The sequence below is a fragment of the Dicentrarchus labrax genome, unplaced genomic scaffold, assembly GCF_905237075.1.
Source record: "Dicentrarchus labrax unplaced genomic scaffold, dlabrax2021, whole genome shotgun sequence".
NCBI classification, from domain to species: domain Eukaryota; kingdom Metazoa; phylum Chordata; class Actinopteri; family Moronidae; genus Dicentrarchus; species Dicentrarchus labrax.
This window is the reverse complement of record NW_026136730.1, coordinates 237,329-259,195: the sequence shown is the minus strand read 5'-3', so window position 1 is coordinate 259,195 and position 21,867 is coordinate 237,329. Positions and strand designations below refer to the sequence as shown.

The following is a 21,867-nucleotide window of genomic DNA, read 5'->3' as shown; positions in this document are numbered from 1 at the left end:
CCGGCGGTGTTTGGGCACGAAGGTCCAGCACTTTGAGGGCGGCTTTGATCGTTGTTTTCTTGGAGGTTTAGTTGTAACGTCAGTGCTGTCTTGTGCACTCAATACTTCGCCCGTTGAATGCCGCTCCGCTCTCTGATTTGTGAATGGAGGCTTGCAGACATGGCTGAACAATTAGCTGATCTGTCTGTTCATTTATTTTCCAGATCATTCACTCTGCTTCGTTCACACGTAACAGATAGTTCGAGATCTGACAGGTTTCAAGGGTTCGCGTCCTCTGACCACTTTTATGATTACACACGCTTTAGATATCGACATATTTAGTCAGAAACTGGTAATTATGATAACGTCTGTGTGATATGAAGGTGCTATTTTAGTATGAAAAGCAACTGCAGCTGATGATATTTGAAGATTGGACTAAGATTTATCTCTGAGAATTGCACAGAAGCATTAATGAAGTTTTGTTTCAGTATATTCACAACACAACACACAGCCCCACAAGTCCACACATGCTGAAACTGCCGGGTTTCAGTTGGTATTTTTCTTAGAAAAGGGAGCAATAATTCCTTGAGATACTGGGATTGCATCAAAAAATCCTGATACCAACTAGATATGTGATTCATAGGGGCAGCCCGGGACGCGATATTCCACTGGCTGAACTACTAATTAGCACCTAAAACACAGTATAAGTTTCTCTTTTTCAACCTTTTAAGCTCACTAAACGTTTCGGTATCTGTCACATATCAACACAGACTGACCACATTTTCTGTTTCTATGTGTCTTTAATCGTCGCACAGCTGGGATAGAAACTCAGCTGGTATCTCGCCTCTCTCTCAGTCTGTCTCTGTCTCAATGTGTTGGGGCTTGTGTTCAGGTTAAGAATGTGGGGCTTGACTGAACACGAGACTCGTGGTGTGTTTTTACGCCTCAGGCTACCTCAAAAGGATATTCTGCCCTTTTTCTTATCTCCAGTCATCCTCCTCCTCCTCACCTGTCACCTCCCTCTGTCGCTATCTTTATCTCTCTCTCTCTCTTTCTCCCATGTGTGGATTCAGGTGGTGTTTTAATACAGCTTTCCCCATGCCGTCTTGATTCTGCCATAATCTCTCTCTCTCTCACACACTGGGAGCTCTGTGTCACCTTTGGGAAATTGTGTGGCCGGCCGCCAGCGTCGGAGGAAGAGAGATAGCAAAACAAAGAGCCTCTCTGAGACGGTATCTCTTCCTCTCATCTCTCCTATTTTATCTGCCTCGCCTTTTTATTGCTCCATCGCGGTGGATCGCCGACGTTTGTCCTGCAGTCACAGCGACACTTCACACACTTAACCTGAGGTCCAAGGAGCATGTTTACTGAGTTATCTGGATAATAACATTGCTGAGTAAACCCCAGAATCCCAACAAATCCTGAACATGGGCTCATGTGGAAAGACTTGGTTCTTCAGTCAAGGCACTGAAACAGTATCTTTCATGTTTTCTAATGTGATTAATAATTAATATTTTGTCCTGATGAGCAAGTAGAAGAACTGTGAGTGACACAATATTGTCTACAGGAAGAATTAACAGGACTTTTACTTCTACAATAAAAATAAACAACAATAAAAGAATGCCCTGGTAACAACCATCAACAAAGATGGACGTCGCATCCCCTACTTCCTCCCACTATACAGAAATTAAGCCACAATATCCCAAATACGGCCGCTGCCATCTTACACTGGTGACGTAATTTGGAGCCACAGTGATCAGGGTTGGCTACGCAATATCAAAGTCCTCTCATACCTCCTTTTTAAAGCTTCAAATAACTAATTAAAACCAAACTTATTATATAAGAACTACCTTAAATGACAGAAACCATCTTTGGTAAAAACAGCCTTGTGTATCTCTTGCCGTGTCTTGTCTGTTATCTTCTTCTTTTTCTGTCTTAGAGAAGCCAAAAAGCTGCCAAACCTCCAATTTTAAACAGGATGGTGATTCCTCTGGTCGCTGTGTTTTTTACACGAGGGCTGAACGATACATCGCATTTTTATCGTCCTCGCTATACGAACGTGCGCGAGGAAGGAGGACAGTATGAATGACTGTTCCTGTATTTTGGTGTCAGGAATATAATTTATTTTATTGACATTTTAAACTTGATTCCAGTGAGATTTTATTGAGTTTTTATTGTGACTGCTTTAGAAACAACATCTAGTTTTATTTAAAATTTTTAATTCTCATCCAGGATTTAAAGACAACCAGGCTGACATAGAAACTGTATAACTAATATGAACTCTTTAAGATTTGTTTATTTATCGCAACACATCGCAGATATTCCTCATATCGTGCAGGGCTAGTTTGCACCTACAGCTACTGACACGAGTAATGTAAGACGTCAAATGGGCAAAAGTAGATAGCGCCCTCTGCTGTTTAAAAACAACACAGTCCAACTTATTAAACAAGGCTATGTATTATGTCCACTTACTTCTGAAAGGACATCAGCCTCGTTAGAGCCAGTAGAGTTTAAAGTCTGTGTCTGTTCATATTTTACTGATGCAGAGCTATAAATGCGGAGCGAGGTGCGACACGTTCTCTGTCATTGAGAGACACATGATGAGTGTCGAGCGAGCATAAATCAAGCGTTCGATTGACAGTAATACTCACACTATCTACCTGCACTATATATAAACTGCCGCTGCTGCAACATGACTGACTGTGAGAGAGAGAGAGAGAGAGAGAAAAGACTGACAGAAAGACAGAGAGTGATAGAAAACAGGAGAGTCAAGATGAGAGACAGACAGAAAGATGTGAAAAAGAGAACAAGAGACTTTCCGTACTCCGAGGTGGTTTCGGCCTGTCAGATACATTCAGTGTCTGATGCAACACTGAGTAACCAAGACACTGTGTGTGTGTGTGTGTGTGTGTGTGTGTGTGTGTGTGTGTGTGTGTGTGTGTGTGTGTGTGTGTGTGTGTGTGTGTGTGTGTGTGTGAATCTGAGCAGCTCACAGTGACCCAGAGTGTGAAATATCATGGCCCCCTCACACACAGACACACTGCACACACACACACTGCCATCACTTTGACTCTTCCAACCCCCCCCCCGCCATTCGTTGCCCTCACTAAACAACCTGCCAGCCCTGTTGCTAGGTTACCATGAGGAGATGGTGTGTGTTTGTCTGTGTGTGTGTGTGCGATGGGGTGATGGGGTGGTGGGTTGGTGGTGAGGTGGATACATTTCCACTTTCTCGCTTTAACAGCTGTGATACTGACTTCAGTTCGGAGGAGGAGGAGTCAGGCTGGATTTTAAAAGACACGGTTTCAGCCTCCGGTGCTGCGGTTTCCCAACGTAAGGGTCGGGACCCTTCCGAGGGGCCGCAGAGATACATCTGAGGGGTTGGAAGTTCGGAAAGAAGACGCCGTTTTTACCATTTCAGACCTCAAATGAAACAATCTGCAGTCACTTTTTGGTGGAACTGTGATGTTTTAATGAGTGATTTTCTCTCTTTTGCTGAGTTTTTTTTTGCCACTGTAGTTTCTCCAACACACTTGGAACAGGAGGGTGAGACGTGGGGGTTGTAACCTGTAGTCCTACACGCTGGACCTTTTAACAGTGTCGACATTTCTACTTTCCAACGAGTCAAAAGGCAAAAAAACTTTTAGTTTGTTTGTTGATTGTGTTATAACCTGACTGCAGTGTATCAAGGGCGAACTTCAACCAATCAGATCAACGAACCGTATAACGTGGTCAAACTCTTACTGAGGTCAGTCGGGGGACAAGAAAGAAAAACATCCTGCAAGAAATACTCTCCGGTTGTTCCCGTAGTTCCTCACAGGACGCTGATTGTTCTGAAGCACTGAGGTTCAGACGCAAGCATGTGAGAGTGACGGTGTTTCTGCTGCCTGGTTTCATTGATTTCAAGGGGAATCCGACCCGGTGGCAGGCATTAAGAACATCCACTCATACACTCTCTCATGGTGTTGTTGTTAATGTAGATCATATAGTGGCATTATAGTATTAAATTAAGTGTTTCATAACCAGGTAAAAACACTGTGTACGTTTCAATAAAACCAAACTTCTACCAAACTAAAGAGAACCATCATAAACCTTTTTACTACGAGGAACATTTCAGGGAGTCAAAGGATATAATAATAATTGTATCATCGTCTCTGATGTTCCTACCGGCACGCGTCACCACAGCGAGAGGCTCATGGGAAATAGTCCGGACTGTGGACTGAACAAGAAATCCAGAGATCTAAATTTGAAGCGCTTTAGGTCGAGCGTGGCAAATTAATTTCCTGTCACTGCAGGAATACTGTTTCCACGAGCTTCACGGTCCCGACACATCCAACAAAGAGTTGCTGTGCGTCAGAGGGTTTGAACACAGAAATTGTGATTTGGCTGTGAATCAACACAGATGGGAAACTATTATCGAATTACCTCACAGTTTTTATAGTTTTGTAATAAGTTTTTGTCTTTATTTGGTTTCAGTGTTAGTTTCAGTTTTTTTTATTATATAGGTATTATAATACACTTTGTGAAGGCACTTTTAACCAAATTAACAAAACTTAAGACATTTTAGTTAATTACAATGTTCTTTCACGCCTACTTTTAGTTTTTGTTAACTATAATAACCCTGTACCTCATTAACTGGATCATATGCAGCTGTAATCTGGTTTTCAGTTCACTTTGTCAAGGTTTTTTATACAGAGACAGTTTCCATCATCAGGATACAACAATTTACATTTAATTAAACCTGTAAGATGATCACATGCTTACATATACAGTCATTACTACTTTACACTCACCTGCTTTTAAGAACTCACTCGGACTTCTATTTACCTTATTTGATACTTTACATTTGCACTCTTTTCCTACTTTTGTACGACAACTGCTGCACAACAGTTTCCCTTTGGATAAATAAAGTTTATTATCTTAAAACAGAACATTTAAGAGCACAAAGAGATGAGAATTGAACTTATAAAACTAAAGCTCTCCTCCAAAAACCCAAAGCAACTGTGGATGTAATGTTAATGGATGAATTTTATACGGGTATAAATACCATAAGACCTTTTTCCTTATTGCATAAATTGAGGTTTATTTCCTGTGAATATTGATCAGTGATGATATTTTTAGGAACTTTTTATACAATTCTGCGTCTGTATTAGTTTTTATACATTCATACAGACTTTATTGGAGCTCTTTGGTTGTTTGAAGTTGAGATCAGAGAGTGACAGCTCTGTGAATACAGCTTGTGTTCAGATCTTTAAAAATGTTAATTTAATTTAGTTTTCTCCACAGAATTGAAGGAAATGCTGATATATAAACCTCTTTTCTTACAGCCCTTATTTGGTCCTGGTCCGTTGTATAGTAACTTTTTGGTGCTATTTGTCAGTTTGCATGAGTAGCATCTCACTGACATTGACATTAAAATGCAACACACACACACACACACACACACACACACACACAAGTGACGGGACAGTTGACATTTAATCCTTTTGTCTCTGTGTCTTTCAGGGTCGCCATGTCAAAACAGGCCAGCTTGCTGCTATTAAGGTCATGGATGTCACAGGAGTAAGTCACACACACACACACACACACACACACACACACACACACACACACACACACACACCTTGTGGGATTGAGCGTACAGATCCTGGCTTGAGGGCGTTTGAGCAGCAGTTTGTCCTCATTAGACTTTTCTTCTTTATCTGATTTCCTCCAGCAGTCTAATTTATTACATTTCAGTAAACACAGAGTTTTAATATCAGCATTGTGTTTATTTGTGTGTGTGTGTGTGTGTGTGTGTGTGTGTGTGTGTGTGTGTGTGTGTGTGTGTGTGTGTTTTAGGATGAGGAGGAGGAGATTAAAGCGGAGATCAACATGTTAAAGAAGTACAGCCATCACAGGAACATCGCGACCTATTATGGAGCCTTCGTCAAGAAAAACCCTCCCGGGATGGATGACCAGCTCTGGGTACGTACATGAGCGACGTGGCACCTCATTTTATCTTGAACGCACCTCATTCACACTTCAAAGAGCGGCTTCTGTTTCACACACAACTTGGACCAGCTATCGTTGGTCGTCTGTTCTCCTCCTTCTGTTAATGTTGTATGAATGAGTTTTTATATTCCTTAACTTTAAACTCTGCAATAGAAATTTGTAGTTTTGCTTATTTTGATGTCATTTTTTAAGATATTGAAATAATTAATATACCTAAAATCTGTACAACCTAAACTAAAAGGTTTCATAAGTCCATAAACCAGAAATAATTGAAAAAGGTATTGAAATTGAGTCATAAATATCACATTTATTAAATAAAAACAAGAAACGTGAACAAAATATTTCTGTACACAGAAATTATTTGAACTTTATTTTTTTAGAGGGTTAATAAGGGACGTTTACATGTTTTGTTGATGATTTGTTTTTAAAGGCAAAAGGCTCCAGGGACCAGAATCAAATTACACTATAATAATGTCACCTTAAATAAAATGTACTAACTCAAAAGGTGGAATTGGTGTTACTTTAAATTGCTCTTTAAATGAGTTCTGTTAAGTTAATGTCTGCACATTTTTTATTTTAAAAGACGAACCACTTATTAAGCAGCCACTTATTATCTGTACAATGACAATATTTGTGTGTTTGTGTGTGTAGCTGGTGATGGAGTTCTGCGGAGCCGGATCGGTGACGGATCTGATCAAAAACACCAAAGGGAACTCTCTGAAGGAGGAGTGGATCGCCTACGTCTGCAGGGAGATCCTCAGGGTGAGAGCTGAAATTAAATCAAAACCACCACATGAAAAAAACATCTTATTCTTAAATGTTTGATGAAACAGTTTTTCTGGTGGGAAACAAATATAAAAGGGACCCCAGAAGGTTCCCTGAGGAACTCCTTACTTGGATATATTCTGTATTATTTCTTGTTTTTCTGCTGCAGTGACCCAAGTCGCTCATAAAAATGTGATGATGAGGAGTTCTTTAAAGGAACCATTGAGGGATATTAAGGAGCCATTGTATTGATTTTTTACACACTGCAGTATTGGCTCTGTAATAATGATCCATAAGCCTGTAGAGTTAACCTTCCTCATTTTTACTGTTACATGTAGATATTAATCATGTGACACTTTGAGGGATTATCAGCGATATCTAGTTTATTTATTTTAAAGAGAGTAAATGAATGAGTGAATCTGATGTTAATATATTCTGTCAAAAACAATCGATGTGTTGAAATTATGATGATAGTTGAAGGAATTAGCTTAAATTACATTACAACCTTTTTAATAGACAATCAGTTATAGACCATATTTTATTTATTTTCTCACTTTAGATTTATTGGACTTCGAGACTTGTTTTTGGAAACAATCTAAATGAGAAATTCAAGAGAGGAAGCTCCCAGTACCGTCTACTTCTACCCTGCTTTCTGTCATAGTAAGGCCTAATTAACAGGAAGTAGTAAGCAAGCTACATCACAGAAATGGTCACCCTCTTATGAGCCAGATTGCAGCCTTCGATCCTCAGGTGGATCCTTCTGGCTGCTCCAAAGTCGAGGCTTAAATCTAAAAGCTGACGTTTGCCGTCAAAGCTTCTCGACTGAGGAGATAAAGTCTTCAGAATCAGTGACTTTTATGTCTATTCTGCTCTTATTATTGTTATATTTAATTTTATTTTTTGTGTGTCAGGGTGATCTTTTTGCTTTGTCTGCTACATAAATAAAGTTATTATTATCGTCTGTTTCTCTGTCTCCAGGGTCTGACCCATCTCCACCAGCACAAGGTCATCCACAGAGATATCAAGGGCCAGAACGTGTTGCTGACGGAGAACGCCGAGGTTAAACTAGGTGAGAGGGCAACGTGTCATCTGACATCAGTATATCATACTGACATTAATATATCATATTGTTGCTTGTAATTTAACCTCTTCATTCGGTGTGTGTGTGTGTGTGTGTGTGTGTGTGTGTGTGTGTGTGTTTGCAGTGGACTTCGGTGTGAGCGCTCAGCTGGATCGTACGGTGGGTCGCAGGAACACGTTTATCGGGACGCCGTACTGGATGGCCCCGGAGGTCATCGCCTGTGACGAGAACCCAGACGCCACGTATGACTTCAAGGTACGGCTGATGTGTGTAGATGTGGATGCTGCACGTACAGTGTCTGTATCATACAGTACTGTCTGTACTGCAGATGTATATATGTATATATATGGTTTCATAAGAGAACTACAGTCTGGAAGCTCTGAGTGATGTTGTTGTTGCACTATATGTGGATTTTGTGTTAAAGCCCATTGCAGCTACTTTCTAATGTTTTTATTATAAAAAAGTTGAGAATATCCTTCCTTTCTCTAAAATTCAACCTCAGAAGTTATATTCGAGGGCTGCTTATGTGCAGACAATCAAAACAATGAGCTAAAAGAGGCTAAATGCTGCGACAGAGTTGATATCAGGAGCACGCACTATTGATAAATGCAGGTTTAAAGGACCCATGTGCAGGATTTAGTGCCATCTAGCAGTGAGACACTAATGAGAAACTACAGTGGCAAAGAAAAACATGAAAGACCACATCTAGAGCCAGTGTTTGTTTTGTCCTCTCTGGGCTACTGTAGAAACATGGCGGTTCACCTCTGTAGAACTCTGTCGTTAAAAACAGCTCATTCTTAGGTAACAAAAACACAACAATTCTTATTTTCAGGGGATTGTACACTAATGAAAACATATATTATATATCTGACAGCTGAGTGCATTAATAAGAGACATTTAAAAGTGATGCAAAAGTTACTTTTCCTCGTAACTACTTACTATTATAGGCAGTAATTGGTAAAGTAATTCAGTTCCACACTACATTTGAGCAATTTGGGGTTCAGTATCTTGCACAAGGACACTTTGACGTGCAGCTGGAGGAGCCGGGGATCGAACCGCCAACCTTTCGACTCGCTCTACCCCCTGGGCCGCAGCCACATCGTATAAATAAATCTGTGCACGTATTGATTAAAGGAAAATAATGTCAGAGAGTTCCTGTGGACCGTGAAAACAAAAACAAGCAGCTTTTGTTGTTTTTTTCCTTCGATTGCCTCCCAAAGTTCAATCTCCCATCAATCACAGAGTCACGATGCTTGTAGCTGTGAACAAGTAACACCGACTGACCTTTAAAAACCTCCGCAAAGGTTCAATGATCATATCTAGGGTTTGTTTTTTTCATCTCACCACACGACTGCACAAACCACCAGCCGCACGCAGAGTCACAGCAACAGCCGCTGAAAACACTGAATCTAAAGGATGTGCAGTAACGGGGACAGGACGAATCCCCGCGGCGAGCCCGCAGAGGAGGAACGCTGCTCCGTTAAGACGCCATTAACTCCGACCCTCCGGGGCTTCACGTGTCGAGATGCCCTCAGTTCATCTCACAAGATTAACATCAACTTTAAATAGCTGTTTGTTGGCTAAAATGTGTTAAAAACTAAATAATACTGATAGAAAAGTAGAAGCCAGAGACGGACAATAGCGGCGGCAGATGGGCACAGTTTAATATTTTTATCACCTAACAAGAACACTGACCAGAGGACCGAATAAGTGATGTGTTAAGTCGGTAACACGTTTTTTAAGGATGTGAAAGTTTTCAGTTTTTCTCTCTCTGTGTGTTTGCAGAGTGATCTGTGGTCGCTCGGTATCACAGCCATAGAGATGGCAGAGGGAGCACCACGTAAGTGTGAAACATCAGACTCACTGAACTCTTACCAGTGGACACACAGAACAGTTTGTCTCCGATGAAAGTCTAAATACATCCTCTGTTTTCTCCTCCATTTCTAATCCCTCGTGTGTCCTTTTTCTTGTCTTCTCTTCTCTTCTGTCCTCTCCTTGTCTCCTTCTGTTTCCTTTCATTTCCTCTTGTCTCTTCCTGTTTTATCTCTTTTTGTTTTCTCTCTTCTTGCCTCGTCTGTTCTCCTCTTGTGTCCTTTTGAATTCCTTTTCTATCTCCTCGTCTGGTTATGTCTCTTTCTGTTTCCTTTCCTCATCTTTCTTCTTATCCTGTTTCCTCTTCGGTCCTTTCTTATAATTTCCTTTCCTCTATTTATTTCTTCTAATTTATCTTCTCTTGTGTCTTTTCCGTTTCCTTTTATCTTCTACCTTTCCTTTCCTCTTCATGTTCTAATTTTCTTTCCTTTCCTTCCTTATTTCCTTTCCTCCTACCCTCACATCATGTCTTGTCACTTTGTCCGCTTTCTTTCCCTACATTTCCCGTTCCCTTTTCTCCTCCTCTCTTTTTCTGTCTTCTCCTTTACTTTCTCTCCTCCTCCTCCTCCTCCTCCTCAGCTCTGTGTGACATGCATCCAATGAGAGCGCTCTTCCTCATCCCCAGAAATCCTGCCCCCAGACTCAAGTCAAAGAAGTGGTGAGTCACTAAAACACACACACACACACACACACACACACACACACACACACACACACACAGATGTTTCCTCTGCACCTGCTCTGTGGTTATTATCCAGAGTCAGCATCTCACCATGCCTCCTCTGGCCCTGATTATGTGCCACATTCAGCAGTAATCTGATTTCAACCTCAACCTCACACTCAGTCTATTTCAGGGGTTGAGAATAACCTGAATTAACGGGGAAAAACTTCCTTTCTGGCACATTTAACTGCAAGTTTCTTTAAGTTGTGTACAAAACAAATGCACCTTAAAGAGAGAATGAAAAAAAAACATGGACAACAAACACTTGCACTGTGCTCCAACAGTTATATTTCTGTGATTTTTAAATTAAAAACAATGTGTTACTTTAAATGTTTTCAACCTTTTTAGAGAGTTCAACAGCTCAGTATTGAGTTTTCGAGGAACTGCGGCGGTTTAACTTCTCACCTCGCTGCAGTGATGTGGAAGTGTACTACTTCTACTTCTGCTACTTCTACTGCACATAATGTTACTGCTCCTGCTATACAACTACTATTACTTGTACTGCAGCTGATGATAATATTATTACATGCATGTGCACTTTGAATATCCCGAATATCAACTTTACCGAAGACATTTGACTTTATATCCTCTTTAAATCCTCCATATGTTTATAATGTGATCCTCCATTATATTATTAACCATCAATCTGCTCATTAAATGGTTGGTTTTGGTTACTCTCGTGTATCTGTGTGTGTTTGCAGGTCGAAGAAGTTCCAGTCGTTCATAGATAGCTGTCTGGTGAAGAGCCACAGCCAGAGGCCGAGCACCGAGCAGCTCCTCAAGCACCCCTTCATCAGGGACCTTCCCAACGAGCGGCAGGTCCGCATCCAGCTGAAGGACCACATCGACCGCACCAAGAAGAGGAGGGGGGAGAGAGGTGAGGCTGCACACCCCCACTGACTCACCTCACAGCTGCAGACAGCTGCAAACAGCTGGATGGAGGATCAGCTGGTTCAGACTGTGTGAATGTTAACCTGAAGTCTGTGTGTTTCCTGCAGATGAGACAGAATACGAGTACAGTGGGAGCGAGGAGGAGGACGAAGAGAGGGACATTGGAGAGCCAAGGTACGACTACTAATACTGATCCTGCAGTACTGTCAGCACTACTGATTCTACTGCTACCACTAGTGCTACTACTTCTACTACTAACACTACTAGTATTTCTACTACTGTTACAGCCACAACTACTTCTACTGCACATAATGTTCCTGCTTCTACTGTTTGTACTGCAACTGCAAGCACTACTATACAGCTTCTGTTACTTGTACTGCTGCTGTTGATACTGTTATTACATGCACTTGCCCTTTAACTCTCTTTATTTTGATTATCCTGAGTATACATTTTAATTAAATCCTCCATGTTTATAGTTTATGATTTAAAGGGACTGCAGATTTATGTTATATAATCTTATAATAATAAATAATAATTATATTATTATTAAATAATAATTGATTTGGTTCTCTTCTAGTTCCATCATCAACATTCCCGGGGAGTCGACTCTGAGGCGCGACTTCCTGCGCCTCCAGTTGGCCAATAAGGAGCGTTCGGAGCTGATCCGGCGTCAGCAGCTGGAGCAGCAGCAGAACGAGGAGCACAAACGCCAACTGCTGGCTGAGAGGCAGAAACGCATTGAGGAGCAGAAAGAACAGAGGCGACGGCTGGAGGAGGTAACGCTTTTATTTTATCTGCTGCGTTATGTGAAACAACAACAATATGTTATCGTACAGACACTTTTTTTAAAATCGTACAAATAAAAATGTATAAAACTTGACATATTAATGACATATAATTGAGTATAATCACCTACATTTATCAGTGAATTTATTTGGATTTATTTAATTATTCTTTCGTATAGGAATAACAAACATAAAACAGATTTACTTCAAGGACACAATTATATTGAATAGATTTGACCTCATACGTTATTTTAATATCTACATGAGCACAGACTGCTTTATTAGAGTGTAAGCAGGGAGTTGTAAAAGGTGTTTTATCATCCCTGAAGGGGAAACATATAAACCATGATGAAGCAGTATTTCCATCTGTTTTGCATCCTTGCACCATGTTGTGCTGCAATGGAGCCTCAATGACACCTTACACATCTGAGACACTGTCGCCTGCAGATCTACATCTAATCAGCTCAACGTGGCTACCAATGATTAAACCTGATCGCTCGACTAGAAAGCTAAAAAAAAAAGTCTGTATATTGAAGTAGAAACATTTCTTTTAATAAAATATTAACAGTCTGTTGCTAGCCTCTGTGGAAAAAGACTCCCTGTAGGAGCTTCACAATAAAGGTCTTGAAACGGTTCCTGGGTTGAAAGCTCGTCATGTGAAGGTTTAATGTACAACCCTTCATGCTACAAACATAGAAAAAGATACAGAAAGTTAGAGCAGAATAACATAAAATAGAATAAAACAACATGTACACATATATACATACATGCACCCAGGAAACAACAGTATAACAAAAAGCAACAGTGACTTTTATGTTACACAGAAATGATAAAATTACAGAAAACTGTTCATACATATCAGATTATGGTGACACAACAGCTTCTGTGAAGGTGGTTTAAACATATGAAAGTGGGAAATGGCTCATGATATACTTAATTTTTACTAACAAGTATGTTGTTCTTATACTTACCTGCTAAAATCATGAAGATGTGACATTTGTTGATGTCTGTAAAACATTATAATTCTGTTTTCTATCATATTTAGATTAACTGTGCAGCCATAGCGAATGAGAGGCTGCTTGTTATTTTCTCCTTGTGCTTAATCCCCAAATGGTTAATCATACAACCTGTTTGTTCTCTGACACACAAGATTAATGTGACATAGCTTCCACTGCACGTTCTACTTTTTAGAAATACTTCCAAACTTTACTTTTATGCCCCGTAAGGTCAGATCTAAATGCAAGTAAATCAGTGCTTTAAGGGTTGTTGTACCAGGTTGTGTAATAGGTGCATAAAAAATCAATCTTGAAGTATTTAGAAAGATAAAAGACACCTGAAAAAGAGCTGCTGATGGAGACTGAGAGTTAACACCTTAACATCACGTGTGATAATCGAGAATGTCTGCCTCTTTTACCCTCTGTCTGTTTTCACCTTTAAAAAAAAACATCTCAGCTTTGATTATAAAATGACTCGTCTTCCATGCAAAAAACCCACCACACCTGTGATATTAGCACTTATACAAATGCCAAGGAAACACACCTGATGTGCACACACACACACACACACACACACACACACACACACACACGCACACGCACACGCACACACACACACAAACAGAGAGAGCTGAAGCGTTGTTGTGTAAAATCTTCTCCACCTACAGCAACAGCGCCGGGAGCGAGAGATGAGGAAGCAACAGGAGCGCGAACAGAGGAGGAGGTACGAAGAGATGGAGCAGCTCCGCCGGGAGGAGGAGCGGAGGCACGCCGAGAGAGAACAGGTAGGAAAACACCTGACCCCACAGGCGTTACGTCACAGCTGTCATCCAGAGAGGCGTGGCTTCCTAAAACTGATATAACCTTCCCATTTCAACCCCATTCATCTCCTCGTGTGATACAAAATCATCAAACACATTTTTCTAACTCTGAGAGTCTTCAGGTCCCTCAAAAAAAACTAGCTGCGCAGTTTTCTGAATCAGTATAATCAATAAAGTGTTTAAAGGTGCCTGGTAGATCAGACTGGTAGAGTTTGGTGCAGTTGGGTTCAATGTTCTCACAAAGAGGAGGAAAAGAAAGAATCTCTCAAACATGGAATACTACAGTATAAAAGAGAAGACAGGAGGCTTTTCAACCGACTGCATGACTAATAGTTAACTTTTCCTGCGGTGCAGCGCTCTCTTTCTGCTATTTCTACCTCTCGCACAGCTGATTTCATGCTGATCTTTAACATCATTCCTCCGATAATAAGCATGTCTTCCTGTTCTACTAATTACGGCCCCCTGCTGCTTCTCTCTTTTCATCTCCTCGTCTATTTCTGACTAAATCCCTACTTTCACACCTCTTCAATGAATCTACTCTCTGTCCTCCTCGTTCATTTTCCTTTTTCTCCTATTTCCTGCTCTTCTGATGTCACTGGTTGCCTGGGCTCCGATTTGCTTCTCGCCCGCCTCGCTGCTCTCTGATTGGCTGCGTCTCCTGCTGACCCTGGGGGCTGATTGGTTAGGAGTACATCCGTAGACAGCTGGAGGAGGAACAGAGACAGTTGGAGATCCTGCAGCAGCAGCTCCTGCAGGAGCAAGCTTTACTGCTGGTAACACACACACACACACACACACACACACACACACACACACACACACACACACACACACACACACACACACACACACCGTCATTAACTATTAATGGGACAAGGTTTTCCGTGACAACAGCTCAAAGGTTGGTGACCGTGGCAACAGCATGGGAGTTGTAGGTGTGTGGTGACGCAAGAAAGAATCACACATCAGCTTTTTCCTCCTTTAAAAAGTTCAATAAAATCAATAAATCAATAAATTCAGACGTGTCAGTTGATGGCTGACGGTACTGAAATGACATCAAACCAGACAGACCACACACACACACACACACACACACACACACACACACACACACACACACTCACATCGGTTGCTGCAGACTTTCACACACAGCTCAGAGAAATGCCCGACCTCTGACCTGACCTATCTATTTACAATCCATTTACTACTAGATGTCGCAGTAGACGGTGCTACGCCCACCAGACTCCAGTGACAAAACCAGTGGTTTTACCGAGCAGATAATCAGAAAACACACTAAAAACTCTGCCAGAAACCGCCATAATGTCGCTTGCCACCAGACTCCATAGAAAAAAACAGCAATTTTACCTCGCAGCTCAACATCATGACTTCATTCAAAGTGGACAGAAACAGAATAAAACTGATTAAAAGCGTCTCTGTTAGTGTTTCCAACAATCACCAACTCTGGTTTGGTGGAAATAAATCCTTAATTCACCGACGTAGATGATAAAAACAGCAGTTTCATTCGGAGCAGACCGGCTATGGAAACAAACCACAGAGAGGCTGCGATACAACACAGGCAGAGGGAGTGAGACACCATGACTCCACTGAACCTTTACATAGATAATAGCTCATATATATAACCTTTAAAGGGCCACATGAATCATAAACTGTATTCATTTGTTAAATTGTGTTAACTTAAGTATCAGGCAGCATTTGAAGTAGATTTAAGATGATTTTCATGGCAAAGGTCAGTCGACTTTCCACGTGTTCATTTCAGTTTGTCCCCCCCCCCGTTTACCTGCCGTCTTTCCTCTCGTCCTGTTTGTTCAGGAGTACAAGAGGAAGCAGATAGAGGAGCAGCGGCAGGCCGAGCGGCTGCAGAGGCAGCTGCAGCAGGAGCGAGCGTACCTGGTGTCACTGCAGCAGCAGCAGCAGGAGCCGCAGCGACCGCCGCAGGACAAGAAGCAGCTGTACCATTACAAAGACCAGGCGCCCGGCAGCAACGACAAACCCGCCTGGGCCAAAGAGGTAGCATGCACAGCCTGAGACACACACACACACGGAGGAGGTATTATAGACGAGGATTTATGTTAGAAACTGATTTATGAACTTATTTTCTCAACATTTTAACACACAAGAGTCATTTTTCTTGATCTTGTTGTGATTTGTCTCAATTTGATTCTATTCTTGAGACAAATTGATGAATGACGCAGGTTTAAACAGGTTGAAATATTCCCTGCACTGCACTTTTAAGAAATAATGAAGATTTAATATTCAAGAACTTGATCAGGTGAAGAATTTTATACAGTCTGTAAATTAAAATGATTTGGAATAACGCTTAAAAACAAGGAAAAAAACAGTCAACCAAAGAAGGGATATTACGAAGATAAATAAAAAAAACAAATGTACATAATAATATTTTTTTCTTTAAGAATCAATCAGAAAAAGACAGTAAATTAATGCGACTTTTTACTTTTTTCGAGAAAATAAAGGAGAGAAATTAGTGTTTTCTTGATGGTGGACAATCTTCCTCTTCCATACACACACACACACACACACACACACACACACACACACACACACACACACACACACAGGTTCAGAGGCAGCTCTCTGTGTGTGCAGAGACTCAGGTGAAGCTTTGCAAACAAAAGACAGAAGACAGGTTTACAAGTGAGAACAAGACTGAACCCACCGAGCAGCTCGCCGCTAACAGCTGTTCAGCCACAATGACAAAGCCCACTCGGTTGTAAACTCAACATAAGAACACAAACACGCCCTGATTGGTTGTTGTAAGAGTTGCTGGTTCAGGCTCCCTGGAGGTTAACAGTGTGTTTGTTTGTGTTGTCTTTGTGGAGTTCTTCTGCCCTCCAGGTATCGTCTGTGATGACACTTCAAATGACAGTTTTCTGTTTGTTTTTAAGGTGCAACAGCAGGACGCCAAAGCTGTGAAACTCCTCCTGTGTGTTTAATGTGATACTTTAGTAAATGTTTCATTCCAATAATGTATATTTAACTTTTTTACAGAATTAAATAAAGTGTAAAATCTGCTTTTATCAACTGTTCTGGCTCTTTAGACGTGACAAAGAAGGCTGTGTGTCATGGAGGTCCACTGAACTAGAAAACTCCTGAAAGAAGTCGTTTGTTTGTTTTGCTGTGCACACGTTCATGTGTCCGCTCTCTTGTAAACAACCTTGCTCTCCAGGTGATGCGTCGAGCTCAGAGCAACTCGCCTCGCATCCCTCCCAAGAAATACCACTCCTTCAGAGAGACGCGAGACGTCAACCTCGACAACCTCCTCTTACTCCCCGGTTACAAACCTCGCCGCTCCCGCCCGCCTTCCTACCCCGCACACGTCAGTCCCTCCAGGGATAACCCCAACGTGCCTCGAATCCGTGTCACTTGTGTCCCCGAACGTAACCCCAGCTCCTCTCAGCCGGTGATGCGCCGGCAGAGCCTGGACAAGGGCCCTGACTTCAGGGGCCGGAGCCCCAGCCGCCGGGTCAGTCGGAGGATGAACAGACTCTGTGCTCCTCATTCTCTCCCTCCTCTGTTTGATCCTGCAGTCTGTGCAGGCTGACTTACTGACTAACCCTGGCTGGGGGAATGATTTCCTTTTAAATCACTCTTAACATTTTTATTTCTCTAACCAGGCGGACTCACACGCATTAACTCTGGGCTCGCGGCAGAAATGATAATGTGGACTTTTTCCTTTCTCATTTCTCACGGGGACCTTTTGATTAATTTCCTCTTTGATTTGTGCTGTCACTGCTTCCAACCACTTTCTTTCCAAATACTGACTCCCACTTGTTGTGTAACAGCACTGAATCATATTTTTTTATGTCAGCAGTCCTACAATGACAATGTTAACGCGCAGGTGTGTTTACCATGCTGTTACTTTTGTGCTAATTACCAAACAACAACCCAAAGTATTCCACAAATTGAGGTTTTGACTTGATGATCTCACCATATGGAAAGAGAAGGGATCACCAAAATTGTTTGTTCATCCAGGGTGGGGCAGAAATGACTACAAATGTCAACCTCACAGTGGTGCTAGAAGGAACGTCAAGGGGATCACCAAAGTCTAGATGTATAATGATACACAATCCACGACATGATTTACTCACAGTTTTATTTTACTTAATGATTTTGAAGAATTATTTCTCAAGCAAAAGTCTACAAAATATGTTTCCTCTTATATTTTCTTTTTTATTTGTGAGGTAGGGTCTCTGAGTTTAAACAGGATGGTGGATCCTCAGTTTCAAGATTTCATAGCAGTCTGTCCAAGAGTTGTTGAGGTATTTCAGTCTGGACCAAAGTGTTGGAACAACCCACAGGCAGAAAAGTGCCATAACTGCCACTGAAGTGATATCCTCTAGACTGTTCTCAGAACCCATTTCCATTTTTCCAAGTGCCTTGTTCTTTTTCTTCTTCTCTCCTGTTTCCTCCTCCGCTCTTTAATCTTCTCGAAATCGTCTGTATGTTTAACTTTCACATTGCATTTTACAGGTTACTGACACTGACTGGGTGTTGCAGGTTGAACTTTTACCGCAGTGGCTCTCAATCTGTTGGTTTTATCACCATGATTAGAATATAAAATTACATTTCTTGTAAAGTTAAGAATATCAACTTGGTCTTGGAGTTTTAATCCTGGATTGGTTGAAAGAGTGAGACGCAAGTAAACGTCTGTTTGTTCCAGTTTGGTTGAGAGCTGCTGTTTTATTGCATGTTGTGGTTAATATGGGATTGTATATCTAATGGGCACTAACTTCAACTACTCAAATTAACATGAGATTAATCTTTCAGGCTTTGTTTATGTTCATTTACTGACCAGGAGTCTCTTGAATTCCAGGTTTTAAGTCTTCTCCTTTCTTTTTATTTTTATTATTTGTCATTGTTAGGATGTTGAAAGTGTGTTTACATGTATATTATAACTTTTAAAATCTCCACGTTTCGTTCAGTAAAGTAACACCAGTGTGTGTTTTGTCTAAGGAAGACGTGAGTGTAGAAAATGCAGGTCGGTGCTCCATATTTGAACTCTGCTGGTCTTCTCATCACCATAAATTAAGGCCACGAGCACACACACTTACATGTGAACGCCCCTCCCCGGTGTGTACACACACATTTAGGGCAGATCTCCAGGCCTGCCCTCTGGTGGCAGCTGGTGGGCTGATGTAGGGCAGCTGTAGCTATATCAGTCTGTCTCCCTCTGGACACCACACATGGAAACACACACACACACACACATAGAAACACACACTCTGTACAGATAGGTCTACCCTCACCTCAGCCTCTCAGGATTTCCCTCGAAGCTTCAGAGGAAGAAATATTTCCATCACACACACAGACACAATGTTCCACTCTAAAAGCAGATGAACACTGTTTAGAAAAAGCAATTTTATTCTTATACACTTTAATTTTAAGGCTAGAGATCCAAAATCTGGAGGTCTTACCACACAAATCATTAGGAGACTATGAAATAAACACTGCATGCTGAGTGACTGTGATCTGATGTGTGTGTGTGTGTGTGTGTGTGTGTGTGTGTGTGTGTCAGGTGGAGGAGCATTATAAGATGAACAGACAGACTTCTCCTGCGTTGCAGCATAAAGTCTCCAACCGGATCTCGGACCCGTCGCTGCCGCCGCGCTCTGAGTCCTTCAGCAGCGGAGGCATCCAGCAGGCCCGGACCCCGCCGATGCACCGCTCCGTCGAGCCGCAGGTGTGTGTCTGTAGTCTTTATGTGGGTGTGGGTATGTGTGTGTGTGAGAGAGCATGTGACACAAACTTACATCCCTCAGGGTGCGATCACACTTTGGAGTTTGGTCTGTTTGAAAGTAGAAAAGGTGAGTTTGTGGTAGTTTTCAGATCGTGACCTCTAAGCTTGCTGGAAAAGTCTGAGTGAAGGATTATCTGTAGGTGGTCTGGAGATCAGACAGGTAGACTGGTGTCAGCAGTAATGTGGGGGTGGCTGCCCCCCCTTTTCATCAATTCAGATTTTTATGGACAGCATCTCAAGAGAGAGCCAAGGAGCGTCTGCTGTTGTGATTTTGGGATTGCAGCTCTACTTTTTGCAGATGATGTAGCTCTGTTCGGTTTCATTAAATGAAAGGTGAGATTAAAGCCTCCAAATCTGAGTTTGTGGGACTGTTTTAAAAACCTGCCTGTTATGGCCTTTTCAATACTACAGTAAAGCTTCCTGGACGCCTGTAGATTATTGATTTCAATGCACCTCTTGTATATTCACAATATTAAACTTTCTTGATTAAATGACTTAATTTAAGGTCTGGATTTAAGTTGTGTGTTTGGCTTGTAGCAAAAATAAAGAGATTCTTAGGCGGGCTGGTGCAGTGTAGGCGAGGATGCGTGTGTCACAGTGTTGTGGTAAAAATGCTTTTAAGTTACCGGTCCAACTGCTGGATGAACTGGGTCTCATTGTGGATTTCACCTGGCAGGGTGTAGGTGTTTCGGCAGGACCTGAAAGGAGCTGTGGAACCTCTCTGGGGTAGTTTTTCTCAGGTGTTGTTATTATTTAATAAGACACGAAGAAACCACTGAGCTTTACAAGCAGGAGGAGCTGTGCTTGTAGATGTTGATATTCATTCTGTTAAAAACACACACACAGTAGTTCTCTCACTGCAGGACGGAGACTCCAGGGTTTCAGGGTTGTTAGAGGAAATATAACTGAACCAAAGGAGCCAAACAACTCCAGCTTTTGAAGATGACTGGTGTGAACGCACCCTGAGGCACGTGTCTCTCACCTTTCCTCTCCTTCTTTCTCACCTCATCTCTCTCCTCCTCTTCACTCCTCCTGCATTATTTCCCCCTCCTGACTTGCATCCTTCATCCTGATCCGCACTGTGTGAACCCGGATCCTGATCCTGCTCTTCCTCCTCAACCCTGCCTGTTTCCTGCCTGTGTGTGTGTGTGTGTGTGTGTATCCAGATGGCCCACCTGGTGCAGGTGAAGAGTCACGGTCTGTCAGGGTCCCAGTCTCTGTACGACCCCCACGGCGTGTCCTCCTCCTCAGCGTCGCCCTCCCCCTCCCGGCCTCCCATGCCCCGGCAGAACTCCGACCCCACCTCCGACACCCCTCCTCCCCCGCCCCTTTCCCGCCTGGCGCCCCCCCTCGACAAGTTGGACCGCAGCTCCTGGCTGCGTCAGGACGACGACATGCCCCCCAAGGTCTCTGCATGCCCCGACGTGTGTGTGTGTGTGTGTGTGTGTTAACGCTCGTGGCTTGAAGCTTTTCTTTGTCTTAATTCTGTTTCTGTTTTCTGTGTGAACTTTAGTTTCTGTGTCTGTTGGGAGTTTCTCCTCATATCTGATGTTTCTGTGTTATTTTTTAGAGCAGATGTTGTGTTGATCTCATTTTATTGATTTTAATCACAAAGGCCACCAGCTGCAATAAAGTAAAAGAAATAACAATAATGGACGAAAAACTGTGCAAATATGCATAAAACAAATCTATTTGTACTAAAAACTAAACCTCCTCTGAGAGAATTTACTTTACTAAAGTTGTGGCCTGGATTTTGCATGTAGAAAATGATGACATGATGTTTTTGTCAGCTCAGCATTGTGTTTTATGTCTTCTATTAAAATATGTCTGTTGTATAAGGGTTGGGTGTTCAGATCAGTGCAAAGCAGATTTTCACCTGGCTTTAGTTGCACAATATGACAGCAGGACCGTTTATTTCAGACTGTGCCACAAACAAACAAACAATACACCGACTGTAGTTATTTGTCTTTGTACTCATGCCGACGCACCTTTACTTCAAATTGCACTACATTACCTCAAGCAGGGATCTCAAACTGCTGGCCCTCCATCCCCCCTCCTCTGGCCCACCATATGATGTCAAGAACAGCATACAGTCTGGCCCTGCAAGATAGAGCTGCACAATTAATCGCAACATTATCCAAATCGCAATCTTGCCAAGTGCAATACCCAAATTTCAGCAGCTTTTTG

General features: G+C 42.0%; 1 protein-coding gene across 14 annotated transcripts in view; it reads left to right on the top strand.

Moving 5' to 3' along the window:
- Positions 1-21,867, top strand: part of tnikb (TRAF2 and NCK interacting kinase b) — a 58,646-nt gene that overhangs the window by 11,942 nt on the left and 24,837 nt on the right. For 4 of the 14 annotated variants that reach the window (XM_051393296.1, XM_051393289.1, XM_051393287.1 and 1 more), the window contains exons 3-18: positions 5,485-5,541; positions 5,821-5,946; positions 6,625-6,735; positions 7,717-7,807; positions 7,944-8,074; positions 9,605-9,659; positions 10,271-10,349; positions 11,114-11,289; positions 11,411-11,477; positions 11,881-12,079; positions 13,752-13,868; positions 14,591-14,677; positions 15,735-15,932; positions 17,110-17,406; positions 19,459-19,623; positions 20,847-21,086. In XM_051393296.1, coding sequence (XP_051249256.1) covers positions 5,485-5,541; positions 5,821-5,946; positions 6,625-6,735; positions 7,717-7,807; positions 7,944-8,074; positions 9,605-9,659; positions 10,271-10,349; positions 11,114-11,289; positions 11,411-11,477; positions 11,881-12,079; positions 13,752-13,868; positions 14,591-14,677; positions 15,735-15,932; positions 17,110-17,406; positions 19,459-19,623; positions 20,847-21,086 — 2,196 coding nt within the window. The remainder of the gene's footprint in view (positions 1-5,484; positions 5,542-5,820; positions 5,947-6,624; positions 6,736-7,716; positions 7,808-7,943; positions 8,075-9,604; positions 9,660-10,270; positions 10,350-11,113; positions 11,290-11,410; positions 11,478-11,880; positions 12,080-13,751; positions 13,869-14,590; positions 14,678-15,734; positions 15,933-17,109; positions 17,407-19,458; positions 19,624-20,846; positions 21,087-21,867) is intronic. The other 10 variants (XM_051393291.1, XM_051393293.1, XM_051393300.1 and 7 more) reach the window with 7 other exon arrangements.